This window comes from Salvelinus fontinalis, chromosome 2 (genome assembly GCF_029448725.1).
Source record: "Salvelinus fontinalis isolate EN_2023a chromosome 2, ASM2944872v1, whole genome shotgun sequence".
Taxonomy (NCBI): domain Eukaryota; kingdom Metazoa; phylum Chordata; class Actinopteri; order Salmoniformes; family Salmonidae; genus Salvelinus; species Salvelinus fontinalis.
Window position 1 is genome coordinate 4,548,596 of NC_074666.1, and position 13,129 is coordinate 4,561,724.

At 43.8% G+C, this 13,129-nt stretch overlaps 1 protein-coding gene across 1 annotated transcript in view; it reads right to left on the bottom strand.

The window, feature by feature from the left end:
- Positions 1–7,565: 7,565 nt before the first annotated feature.
- galt (galactose-1-phosphate uridylyltransferase) overlaps positions 7,566–13,129 on the bottom strand; it is a 128,873-nt gene continuing 123,309 nt past the window's right edge. Inside the window, exons 9-10 of the mRNA XM_055861383.1 lie at positions 11,136–11,290; positions 7,566–9,983 (exon numbers count right to left, since the gene is read on the bottom strand). Coding sequence (XP_055717358.1) covers positions 9,900–9,983; positions 11,136–11,290 — 239 coding nt within the window. The 3' untranslated portion in view covers positions 7,566–9,899. The remainder of the gene's footprint in view (positions 9,984–11,135; positions 11,291–13,129) is intronic.

Sequence of the window (13,129 nt, forward strand, 5' to 3'; positions counted from 1 at the left end):
ACCGGGATACTGCCTCTGGCTATTGAAGTAGGTAGGTTCAATGGCATGGATGAAGAAAAGTGGCTATGAACAGTCTATGATTTAGGGGAGGTAGAGAATGAACTGCACTTCTTATTTTCACTGTACTTTATATGATGATTTAAGAGAAACCTTGTTTGAAAATATGCAACCACAAAAAAAACAGACCTAATCTACAGAAGTGCTGAAGATCAACTAGAAAATATTCTGAAAATAAGTGTTCCTGGTTGCATATTTGATTTTGACACGAGATAAGTTTTATACTGAAATGTTTTGTTTTGCGTTTCAATTGTTTTGATTTCAGTAGGAATTGATATGTGCGTATATAGGTACAGTGCATTGGGAAAGTATTCAGACCCCTTTTTCCACATTTTGTTACATTACAGCCTTATTCTAAATTGATATGTGCGTATATAGGTGCCATTGGAGCCATTGACCACAGTCCCTCTTACTTTGTTGACCTACCTCTCTTTGTCACTGCCATTTGAAGTGTCCTTGCTAATTGACTTCCCTATGTACCTGTCCATTCAGTCTGTGTCATTGTTTATTTTATCATTTTTTTATCCCTGATGATTACGATCTTGTCTCATCGCTGCAACTCCCCAACGGGCTCGGGAGGCGAAGGTCGAGTCATGCGTCCTCCGAAACATGACCCGCCAAACCGCGCTTCTTATAACACCCGCCCAGGAAGCCAGCTGCACTATTCAACTGACTACCGAGGTCAGCCTGCAGGCGCCCGGCCCCCACAAGGAGTTGCTAGAGGGCAACGAGCCAATAAACCCCCCCGGCCAACTCCTCTCCTAACCCAGACAACGCTGGGCCAATTGTGCGGACATACGGGACTCCCAGTCACGGCTGCAACAATGCGATGCAGTGCCTTAGACCGCTGTGCCACTCGGGAGGCCCTGGGTCATTGTATTGAAGAAGCCCGAAACGTATGTTTTTTAAAATAATATATAAATATATAAATAATATATATTTTTTAATAATGATCAAACGTTTTGTTGCAGCTCTCTTCGCTTTGTTTTTGCAACTTCCACTTCCTTTCCACATGTTAACATGAACAATTAAAAATGTGAGGTCAATTTGGCCACTATGCAACACTGAATTCATTCACCCAAATCATGGCTTCCCTCTGCATGAAGTGAGCTGAACCGATGTGATAGAAATGTGGTATTACCCAACAGTCCTGAATGTAGCATATGATCCACCGCTAGACCATATGCCCAATGCCCCTGTGGAGATCAGAGTGGATCAACAATACGGCAATAGCACCAACTACTTGCTCGAGTAGGTATAACAATTCAATTCAGTTACCTCTCCCGTCTCCCTCGGGGGGTTGCACCCCACAATTTGGTAAACGATGACTCAGCAGATAATGAGACAATTAAACAGGTATAGAGACAAGGTGGTACAAAGTGTGCATATGTTTATTCAACTTAAAGTACCTAATACACAATAACCTAACGATTTGGGAAATAAATAAATAAATATCAAATAATTATGTCAGACATTTGTAATTTAAAATCACAAAAAAATCAACAATTCTACAAAAATCCTACAAAGTCAGAAATAGCATTATAAATATTCACTTACCTTTGATGATCTTCATCAGAATGCACTCCCAGGAATCCAGTTCCACAATAAATGTTTGATTTGTTAGATAAAATCTAGAATTTATGTCCAAATAACTCATTTTGTTCACGCGTTTAGTTCACAATCCAAACTGACAACGCGCTGGCAGGTCCAGGCGAAAGTACAATGTCAGATCAATGTCACATTAACAGTTGGGTGTTAAGTCCCAAAAAACATGTTACAAATTTAACAATTGTAAAGAAAAAACATAAACCTTTTACCTTTTACTGGGTTAAATCAGGATCATAGAGTGGTTCTTGGTAGTCTTAAACTAATCTACTTGGAAATAAGTGTATCCACCTCACACACATGAATATGTGTTTAAAATAAAGAAGACACCTGTACCACGTCAGATATAGAGTTGAAATCTATTACATTTTGAGTTTGCATCCCAATATTACACTTTATATACATCACAGAAGACTGAAACTGAAATGTTTGACATAGAAACACCGGATTTTCTACGTCAAATAAATATATAATTAAATATGAAAATATAAAAAATGTATTATGATTGTGATTGATTTTCCACCAATGATGCCACTAGAGGGCGATGTGGTCATTAGACTGCAGGAAATGGCTTCATACCAACTTGTCTAACAGTCATTTTGCATTCTGGCAACTACTTACTAAACCCCACTTAAAATAAATAAATATTTTCATTTTACATATTCAATGTAGGCCTATACATGCTTTGCACCCCAAAAATATTAGAATTCAGGAATATAGAATGCAAGGATGTTAATTACATGTTGACATTTAAATTACTTAAATTCACTATGTAAGATTAATTTTGCTATACCTTTGAAACTCACTCCCTGTGAAATTGGAAAAACATGTTGATTGTAGTCTGTCATTTTCTAGCTCTCAATAAAAGTACAATTTATGGCTTTTTCATTGACAGTTCCAAAAAAAAGATGCCAGTGTGGGGGAAGTTACTCTGAAAATATGAACTCAGTAAAAAAAGAAACGTCCTCTCACAGTCAAGTACGTTTATTTTCAGCAAACGTAACATGTGTAAATATTTGTATGAACATAAGATTCAACAACTGAGACATAAACTGAACAAGTTCCACAGACATGTGACTAACAGAAATTGAATAATGTGTCCCTGAACAAAGGGGGGGTTCAAAATCAAAAGTAACAGTCAGTATCTGGTGTGGCCACCAGCTGCATTAAATAATGCAGTGCATCTCCTCCTCATGGACTGCACCAGATTTGCCAGTTCTTGCTGTGAGATGCTACCCCACTCTTCCACCAAGGCACCTGCAAGTTCCCGGACATTTCTGGGGGGAATGGCCCTAGCCCTCACCCTCCGATCCAACAGGTCCCAGACGTGCTCAATGGGATTGAGATCCGGGCTCTTCGCTGGCCATGGCAGAACACTGACATTCCTGTCTTTCAGGAAATCACAAACAGAATGAGCAGTATGGCTGGTGGCCTTGTCATGCTGGAGGGTCATGTCAGGATGAGCCTGCAGGAAGGGTACCACATGAGGGAGGAGGATGTCTTCCCTGTAATGCACAGCGTTGAGATTGCCTGCAATGACAACAAGCTCAGTCCGATGATGGTGTGACACACCGCCCCAGACCATGACGGACCCTCCACCTCCAAATCGATCCCGCTCCAGAGTACAGGCCTCGGTGTAACGCTCATTCCTTCGACGATAAACGTGAATCCGACCATCACCCCTGGTGAGACAAAACCGAGACTCGTCAGTGAAGAGCACTTTTGCCTGTCCTGTCTGGTCCAGTGACGATGGGTTTGTGCCCATAGGCGAGGTTGTTTCCGGTGATGTCTGGTGAGGACCTGCCTTACAACAGGCCTACAAGCCCTCAGTCCAGCCTCTCTCAGCCTATTGCGGAAAGTCTGAGCACTGATGGAGGGATTGTGCGTTCCTGGTGTAACTCGGGCAGTTGTTGTTGCCATCCTGTACCTGTCCCGCAGGTGTGATGTTCAGATGTACCGATCCTGTGCAGGTGTTGTTACACGTGGTCTACCATTGCGAGGACGATCAGCTGTCCGTCCTGTCTCCCTGTAGCGCCTTCTTAGGCGTCTGACAGTACGGACATTGACATTTATTGCCCTGGCCATATCTGCAGTCCTCATGCCTCCTTGCAGCATGCCTAAGGCACGTTCACGCAAATGAGTAGGGACCCTGGGCATCTTTCTTTTGGTGTTTTTCAGAGTCAGTAGAAAGGCCTCTTTCATGTCCTAAGTTTTCATAACTGTGACCTTAATTGCCTACCGTCTGTAAGCTCTTAGTGTCTTAACCTCTCAGGGATATGTGGGATGCAATCGTCCCGCATGGCCAACATCCAGTGAAAATGCAGAGCGCCAAATTCAAATAAATTACTATAAAAATTAAACATGCATGCAATACACCAAATTAAAGCTACACTTGTTGTGAATCCAGCCAACGTGTCAGATTTCAAAAAGGCTTTACGACGAAAGCACACCAAACGCTTATGTTAGGTCAGTACATAGCCACAGAAAAACACACTCATTTTTCCAGCCAAAGAGAGGAGTCACAAAAAGCAGAAATAGCGATAAAATTAAGCATAAACCTTTGATGATCTTCATCAGATGACACTCATAGGACTTCATGTTACACAATACATGTATGTTTTGTTTGATAAAGATAATATTTATATCCAAAAATCTCAGTTTACATTGGCGCGTTACGTTCAGTAATGTTTTGCCTCCAAAACATCCGATGATTTTGCAGAGCCACATCAACTTACAGAAATACTCATTATAAATGTTGATGAAAACACATGTGTTATGCATGGAACTTTAGATAAACTCCTCCTTAATACAACCGCTGTGTCAGATTTCAAAAAAGCTTTACCGAAAAAGCACACCATGCTATAATCTGAGTACAGCGCTCAGAGCCCAAACAAGCCAAAGAGATATCGGCCATGTTGTGGAGTCAACAAAGTCAAAAATAGCATTATAAATATTCAACATTGATGATCTTCATCAGAATGCACTCCCAGGAATCCAGTTCCACAATAAATGTTTGATTTGTTAGATAAAATCTATCATCTATGTCCAAAAAGAAATGCTATGGAACGCAAGCTACCTCTCATGTTAATGTGCGTGGCCAGCTCGTGGCACTCTGCCAGACCTCTGACTCAATCCCCTCTCATTCCCCCCTCCTTTATAGTAGATGCATCAAATAATGTTCTAAAGACTGTTGACATCTAGTGGAAGCCTTAAGAAGTGCAATATGACCCCATTTCCACTCTATCTTGGATAAGCAAAGAGTTGAAAAACCACAAACCTCAGATTTCCCACTTCCTGGTTGGATTTTTCTCAGGTTTTTGCCTGCCATATGAGTTCTGTTATACTCACAGACATCATTCAAACAGTTTTAGAAAATTCAGAGTTGTTTCTATCCAAATATACTAATAATATGCATATATTAGCAACTGGGACTGAGTAGCAGGCAGTTTACTCTGGGGACCTTATTCATCCAAGCTACTCAATACTGCTCCCAGCCATAAGACGTTTTAACAAGCTATAGTTTGGCAAATCGGTCAGGACATCTACTTTGTGCGAGACACAAGTAATTTTTCCAACAATTGTTTACAGACAGATTATTTAACTTATATTTCACTGTATCACAATTCCAGTGGGTCAGAAGTTTACATACACTAAGTTGACTGTGCCTTTAAACAGTTTGGAAAATTACAGAAAATTATGTCATGGCTTTTAGAAGCTTCTGATAGGCTAATTGACATAATTTGAGTCAATTGGAGGTGTACCTGTGGATGTATTTCAAGGCCTACCTTCAAACTCAGTGCCTCTTTGCTTGACATTGTGAAGAAGAAAAAAAGAAATCAGCCAAGACCTCAGAAAAAAAATTGCGGACCTCCACAAGTCTGGTTCATCCTTGGGAGCAATTTCCAAACGCCTAAAGGTACCACGTTCATCTGTACAAACAATAGTACGCAAGTATAAACACCATGGGACCACGCAGCCGTCATACCGCTCAGGAAGGAGACGCATTCTGTCTCCTAGAGATGAATGTACTTTGGTGCGAAAGTGCAAATCAATCCCAGAACAACAGCAAAGGACCTTGTGAAGATGCTGGAGGAAACAGGTACAAAAGTATCTACATCCACAGTAAAACGAGTCCTATATCGACATAACCTGAAAGGCCGCTCAGCAAGGAAGAAGCCACTGCTCCAAAACCGCCATAAAAAAGCCAGACTACGGTTTGCAACTGCACATGGGGACAAAGATCGTACTTTTTGGAGAAATGTCCTCTGGTCTGATAAAACAAAAATAGAACTGCTTGGTCATAATAACCATCATTATGTTTGGAGGATAAAGGGGGAGGCTTGCAAGCCGAAGAACACCGTGAAGCACGGGGGTGGCAGCATCATGTTATGGGGGCGCTTTGCTGCTTTGCTGCAGGAGGGACTGGTGCACTTCACAAAATAGATGACATCATGAGGTTGGAAAATGATGTGGATATATTGAAGCAACACCTCAAGACATCAGTCAGGAAGTTAAAGCTTGGTCGCAAATGGGTCTTCCAAATGGACAATGACCCCAAGCATACTTCCAAAGTTGTGGCAAAATGGCTTAAGATCAACAAAGTCAAGGTATTGGAGTGGCCATCACAAAGCCCTGACCTCAACCCTATAGAACATTTGTGGGCAGAACTGAAAAAGCGTGTGCGAGCAAGGAGGCCTACAAACCTGACTCAGTTACACTAGCTCTGTTAGGAGGAATGGGCCAAAATTCACCCAACTTATTGTGGGAAGCTTGTGGAAGGCTACCCGAAACGTTTGACCCAAGTTAAACAATTTAAAGGCAATGCTAACAATTACTAATTGAGTGTATGTAAACTTCTGACCCACTGGGAATGTGATGAAAGAAATAAAAGCTGAAATAAATAATTCTCTATTATTATACTACTGACATTTCACATTCTTAAAATAAAGTGGTGATACTAACTGACCTAAGACAACACATTTTTACTTATGTTTTACTTGTGAAAAACTGAGTTTAAATGTATTTGGCTAAGGTGTATGTAAACTTCCGACTTCAACTGTACATATTTCTTAATTGCGTTCTTTTACTTTTAGATTTGTGTGTATTGTTGTGAATGGTTAGAAATTACTGCACTGTTGGAGCCAGGAACACAAGCCTTCAATAACATCTGCTAAACATGTGACCAATATGTTGAATTTATTTTATTTGACCATGCTAGAAAATATGAAGAGTGGTACTCAGTGATGTGTTGTGTTGGATTTGCCCCAAACATAACGCTTGGTATTCAGGACAAAAAGTTAGTTTCTTTGTGACATTTTTTACAGTTTTAATTTAGTGCCTTGTTTTGGAATATTTGTATTTTTATTCTTTTCACTCTGTCATTTATTTTAGTATTATGGAGTAACTACAATGTTGTTGATCCATCCTCAGTTTACTCATATCACATTCATCTCTGTAACTGTTTTAAAGTCAACATTGGTCTCATGGTGAAATACTGGAGTGGTTTTCTTCCTCTTCGGCAACTGAGTTAGGAAGGACTCCTGTATCTTTGTAGTGACTGGGTGTATTGATACACCATCCAAAGTGTAATTAATAACTTCACCATGCTCAAAGGGATAATCAATGTCTGCTATTTTATTACCCATCTACCAATAGGTGTCCTTCTTTGTGAGGCATTGGAAAACCTCCTTGGTATTTGTGGTTGAATCTGTGTTTCACTGCTCGATTGAGGGACCTTACAGATAATTGTATGTGTGGCGTACAGATAGTCATTCAAAAATGATGTTTAACACTATTATTGCACACAGAGTGAGTCCATACAACTATGTGACTTGTAAAGCAAATGTTTACTCCTGAACTCATTTAGGGTTGCCATAACAAAGGGGTTGAATACTTATTGACTCAAGACATTTTAGCTTTTTATTTTTAATCAATTTACAAACATTATTCCAATTGAACAGTATGGGTTATTGTGTGTAGGCCAGTGACATAAAATCTTAATTTAATTCATTTTTACTTCAGGCTGTAACACAACAGAATGTGGAACAACTGTGAAACCTTTCTGGAGGCACTGTCAGAAATATTATATATTTCCCTCCAAATTCACCCCAAAAAGAGATTTAGTATTATCAAACTGTTTTGATAGGCACTTCCTGTTATTCGTTCACCAACTGGCGGTATGCTGCTGAATCTAGTTGATGATCCTGTGACAGAGTCAGAGGTGTGGTAGAGTCAGAGGTGTGTTTAGAGTCAGAGGTGTGGTAGGGTCAGGGGTGTGGTTAGAGTCAGAGGTGTGGTAGAGTCAGAGGTGTGGTTAGAGTCAGAGGTGTGGTTAGAGTCAGAGGTGTGGTAGGGTCAGAGGTGTGGTTAGAGTCAGAGGTGTGGTTAGAGTCAGAGGTGTGGTAGGGTCAGGGGTGTGGTTAGAGTCAGAGGTGTGGTTAGAGTCAGAGGTGTGGTTAGAGTCAGAGGTGTGGTTAGAGTCAGAGGTGTGGTAGAGTCAGAGGTGTGGTTAGAGTCAGAGGTGTGGTTAGAGTCAGAGGTGTGGTAGAGTCAGAGGTGTGGTAGAGTCAGAGGTGTGGTTAGAGTCAGAGGTGTGGTTAGAGTCAGAGGTGTGGTTAGAGTCAGAGGTGTGGTAGAGTCAGAGGTGTGGTTAGAGTCAGGGGTGTGTTTAGAGTCAGGGGTGTGTTTAGAGTCAGAGGTGTGGTTAGAGTCAGAGGTGTGTTTAGAGTCAGAGGTGTGTTTAGAGTCAGAGGTGTGGTAGGGTCAGAGGTGTGGTTAGAGTCAGAGGTGTGGTAGAGTCAGAGGTGTGGTAGAGTCAGGATCAGAGGTGTGGTTAGAGTCAGAGTCAGAGGTGTGGTAGAGTCAGAGGTGTGGTAGAGTCAGGATCAAAGGTGTGGTTAGAGTCAGAGGTGTGGGTAGAGTCAGAGGTGTGGTAGAGTCAGGATCAGAGGTGTGGTTAGAATCAGAGGTGTGGTAGGGTCAGAGGTGTGGTTAGAGTCAGAGGTGTGGTAGAGTCAGAGGTGTGGTAGAGTCAGAGGTGTGGTAGAGTCAGAGGTGTGGTAGGGTCAGAGGTGTGGTTAGAGTCAGAGGTGTGGTAGGGTCAGAGGTGTGGTAGAGTCAGAGGTGTGGTAGAGTCAGAGGTGTGGTAGAGTCAGAGGTGTGGTAGAGTCAGAGGTGTGGTAGAGTCAGAGGTGTGGTTAGAGTCAGAGGTGTGGTAGGGTCAGAGGTGTGGTAGGGTCAGAGATGTGGTTAGAGTCAGAGGTGTGGTTAGAGTCAGAGGTGTGGTTAGAGTCAGAGGTGTGTTTAGAGTCAGAGGTGTGGTTAGAGTCAGAGGTGTGGTTAGAGTCAGAGGTGTGGTAGGGTCAGAGGTGTGGTTAGAGTCAGAGGTGTGGTAGGGTCAGAGGTGTGGTAGGGTCAGAGGTGTGGTAGAGTCAGAGGTGTGGTAGAGTCAGAGGTGTGGTTAGAGTCAGAGGTGTGGTTAGAGTCAGAGGTGTGGTTAGAGTCAGAGGTGTGTTTAGAGTCAGAGGTGTGGTTAGAGTCAGAGGTGTGGTTAGAGTCAGAGGTGTGGTAGAGTAAGAGGTGTGTTTAGAGTCAGAGGTGTGGTAGAGTCAGAGGTGTGGTAGAGTAAGAGGTGTGTTTAGAGTCAGAGGTGTAGTTAGAGTCAGAGGTGTGGTAGAGTAAGAGGTGTGGTAGAGTCAGAGGTGTGGTTAGAGTCAGAGGTGTGGTAGGGTCAGAGGTGTGGTAGGGTCAGAGGTGTGGTAGAGTCAGAGGTGTGGTTAGAGTCAGAGGTGTGGTTAGAGTCAGAGGTGTGGTAGAGTCAGAGGTGTGGTTAGAGTCAGAGGTGTGGTAGGGTCAGAGGTGTGGTAGAGTCAGAGGTGTGGTTAGAGTCAGAGGTGTGGTTAGAGTCAGAGGTGTGGTAGAGTCAGAGGTGTGGTTAGAGTCAGAGGTGTGGTTAGAGTCAGAGGTGTGGTAGAGTCAGATGTGTGGTTAGAGTCAGAGGTGTGGTAGAGTAAGAGGTGTGGTTAGAGTCAGAGGTGTGGTAGTGTCAGGGGTGTGTTTAGAGTCAGAGGTGTGGTTAGAGTCAGAGGTGTGGTAGGGTCAGAGGTGTGGTAGGGTCAGAGGTGTGGTAGAGTCAGAGGTGTGGTAGAGTCAGAGGTGTGGTAGAGTCAGAGGTGTGGTTAGAGTCAGAGGTGTGTTTAGAGTCAGAGGTGTGGTTAGAGTCAGAGGTGTGTTTAGAGTCAGAGGTGTGTTAGAGGTGTCTCTCCTCCCGTCTCAATGGTCTTGTAGTGTTCTTCTGGAAGGTTCCTCAGTCGTTCAGCAGCCTGAGGATGGAACACACACAGAGAGAAGAGTCACAGTAAAGTACAACAGAGACAGTGGAAGATGAACTAAGGTCATAATGTACTGTGGCAGACCAGGGGGTTTGGTCAAGACGTTTACACTGATCAGACACGGACAGAGAAGGATTAGCTCGGTTTGGTGAAGACGTTTACACGCCTGGACCTTCCCTCAGAGTTATAACCTGGACCTTCCCTCAGAGTTACATCCTGGACCTTCCCTCAGAGTTACAGCCTGGACCTTCCCTCAGAGTTACAGCCTGGACCTTCCCTCAGAGTTACATCCTGGACCTTCCCTCAGAGTTATAACCTGGACCTTCCCTCAGAGTTATAACCTGGACCTTCCCTCAGAGTTACATCCTGGACCTTCCCTCAGAGTTACAGCCTGGACCTTCCCTCAGAGTTACAGCCTGGACCTTCCCTCAGAGTTACATCCTGGACCCTCCCTCAGAGTTACATCCTGGACCTTCCCTCAGAGTTACATCCTGGACCTTCCCTCAGAGTTACATCCTGGACCTTCCCTCAGAGTTACAGCCTGGACCCTCCCTCAGAGTTACATCCTGGACCCTCCCTCAGAGTTACATCCTGGACCTTCCCTCAGAGTTACATCCTGGACCTTCCCTCAGAGTTACATCCTGGACCTTCCCTCAGAGTTACATCCTGGACCTTCCCTCAGAGTTACAACCTGGACCTTCCCTCAGAGTTACAGCCAGGACCTTCCCTCAGAGTTACATCCTGGACCCTCCCTCAGAGTTACATCCTGGACCCTCCCTCAGAGTTACAGCCTGGACCTTCCCTCAGAGTTACATCCTGGACCTTCCCTCAGAGTTACATCCTGGACCCTCCCTCAGAGTTACATCCTGGACCCTCCCTCAGAGTTACAGCCTGGACCTTCCCTCAGAGTTACATCCTGGACCTTCCCTCAGAGTTACATCCTGGACCCTCCCTCAGAGTTACATCCTGGACCCTCCCTCAGAGTTACACAGTTGAGGTAGCCTGATAACTTTATTAAGAGCTGTGGTAAATAACATGGACACATAGGAATACTTTAGCTAATTTCTAAATGTTTTAGACCAATGAAGATCTGTGCTTATATATAGCATATTTTCCAGTAATACTGTTTCCCAAATGTATTACCTGTTCAGGTGTAAGGTCTCTCTGCTCCTGCGCCAGCATTTCATATCCCACCATGAACTTGCGTACGCCGGCAGATCGGAGCAGGGGAGGGTAGTAGTGAGCATGGAGCTGCCAGTGGAACTGGTCCTCTTTAAGATAGGGGCCGGTAGGGGCGCCTGGGAGGAGGAGAGAGAGGAGGAGAGAGAGGAGGAGAGAGTGAGAGGAAGGTCTCTACTGTAGACTACAGGCTTAGTGAAGACTAGCAGGTCTCTACTGTAGACTACTGGCTTAGTGAAGATCAGCAGGTCTCTACTGTAGACTACTGGCTTAGTGAAGACAAGCAGATCTAGACTACAGGCTTATAGAAGACTAGCAGGTCTCTACTGTAGACTACAGGCTTAGTGAAGACTAGCAGGTCTCTACTGTAGACTACTGGCTTAGTGAAGACTAGCAAGTCTCTACTGTAGACTACTGGCTTAGTGAAGACTAGCAGGTCTCTACTGTAGACTACAGGCTTAGTGAAGACTAGCAAGTCTCTACTGTAGACTACTGGCTTAGTGAAGACTAGCAGGTCTCTACTGTAGACTACAGGCTTAGTGAAGACTAGCAGGTCTCTACTGTAGACTACAGGCTTAGTGAAGACTAGCAGGTCTCTACTGTAGACTACTGGCTTAGTGAAGACTAGCAGGTCTCTACTGTAGACTACTGGCTTAGTGAAGACTAGCAAGTCTCTACTGTGGACTACTGGCTTAGTGAAGACTAGCAAGTCTCTACTGTAGACTACTGGCTTAGTGAAGACTAGCAGGTCTCTACTGTAGACTACAGGCTTAGTGAAGACTAGCAAGTCTCTACTGTAGACTACTGGCTTAGTGAAGACTAGCAGGTCTCTACTGTAGACTACAGGCTTAGTGAAGACTAGCAGGTCTCTACTGTAGACTACAGGCTTAGTGAAGACTAGCAGGTCTCTACTGTAGACTACTGGCTTAGTGAAGACTAGCAGGTCTCTACTGTAGACTACTGGCTTAGTGAAGACTAGCAAGTCTCTACTGTGGACTACTGGCTTAGTGAAGACTAGCAAGTCTCTACTGTAGACTACTGGCTTAGTGAAGACTAGCAGGTCTCTACTGTAGACTACAGGCTTAGAGAAGACTAGCAGGTCTCTACTGTAGACTACTGGCTTAGTGAAGACCAGCAGGTCTCTACTGTAGACTACTGGCTTAGTGAAGACAAGCAGATCTAGACTACAGGCTTATAGAAGACTAGCAGGTCTCTACTGTAGACTACAGGCTTAGAGAAGACTAGCAGGTCTCTACTGTAGACTACAGGCTTAGTGAAGACAAGCAGATCTAGACTACAGGCTTAGTGAAGACTAGCAGGTCTCTACTGTAGACTACTGGCTTAGTGAAGACTAGCAGGTCTCTACTGTAGACTACAGGCTTAGAGAAGACTAGCAGGTCTCTACTGTAGACTACAGGCTTAGAGAAGACTAGCAGGTCTCTACTGTAGACTACTGGCTTAGTGAAGACTAGCAGGTCTCTACTGTAGACTACTGGCTTAGTGAAGACTAGCAGGTCTCTACTGTAGACTACTGGCTTAGTGAAGACTAGCAGGTCTCTACTGTAGACTACAGGCTTAGAGAAGACTAGCAGGTCTCTACTGTAGACTACTGGCTTAGTGAAGACAAGCAGGTCTCTACTGTAGACTACTGGCTTAGTGAAGACAAGCAGATCTAGACTACAGGCTTAGTGAAGACTAGCAGGTCTCTACTGTAGATTACTGGCTTAGTGAAGACTAGCAAGTCTCTACTGTAGACTACTGGCTTAGTGAAGACTAGCAGGTCTCTACTGTAGACTACAGGCTTAGTGAAGACTAGCAAGTCTCTACTGTAGACTACTGGCTTAGTGAAGACTAGCAGGTCTCTACTGTAGACTACAGGCTTAGTGAAGACTAGCAGGTCTCTACTGTAGACTACTGGCTTAGTGAAGACTAGCAAGTCTCTACTGTGGACTACTGGC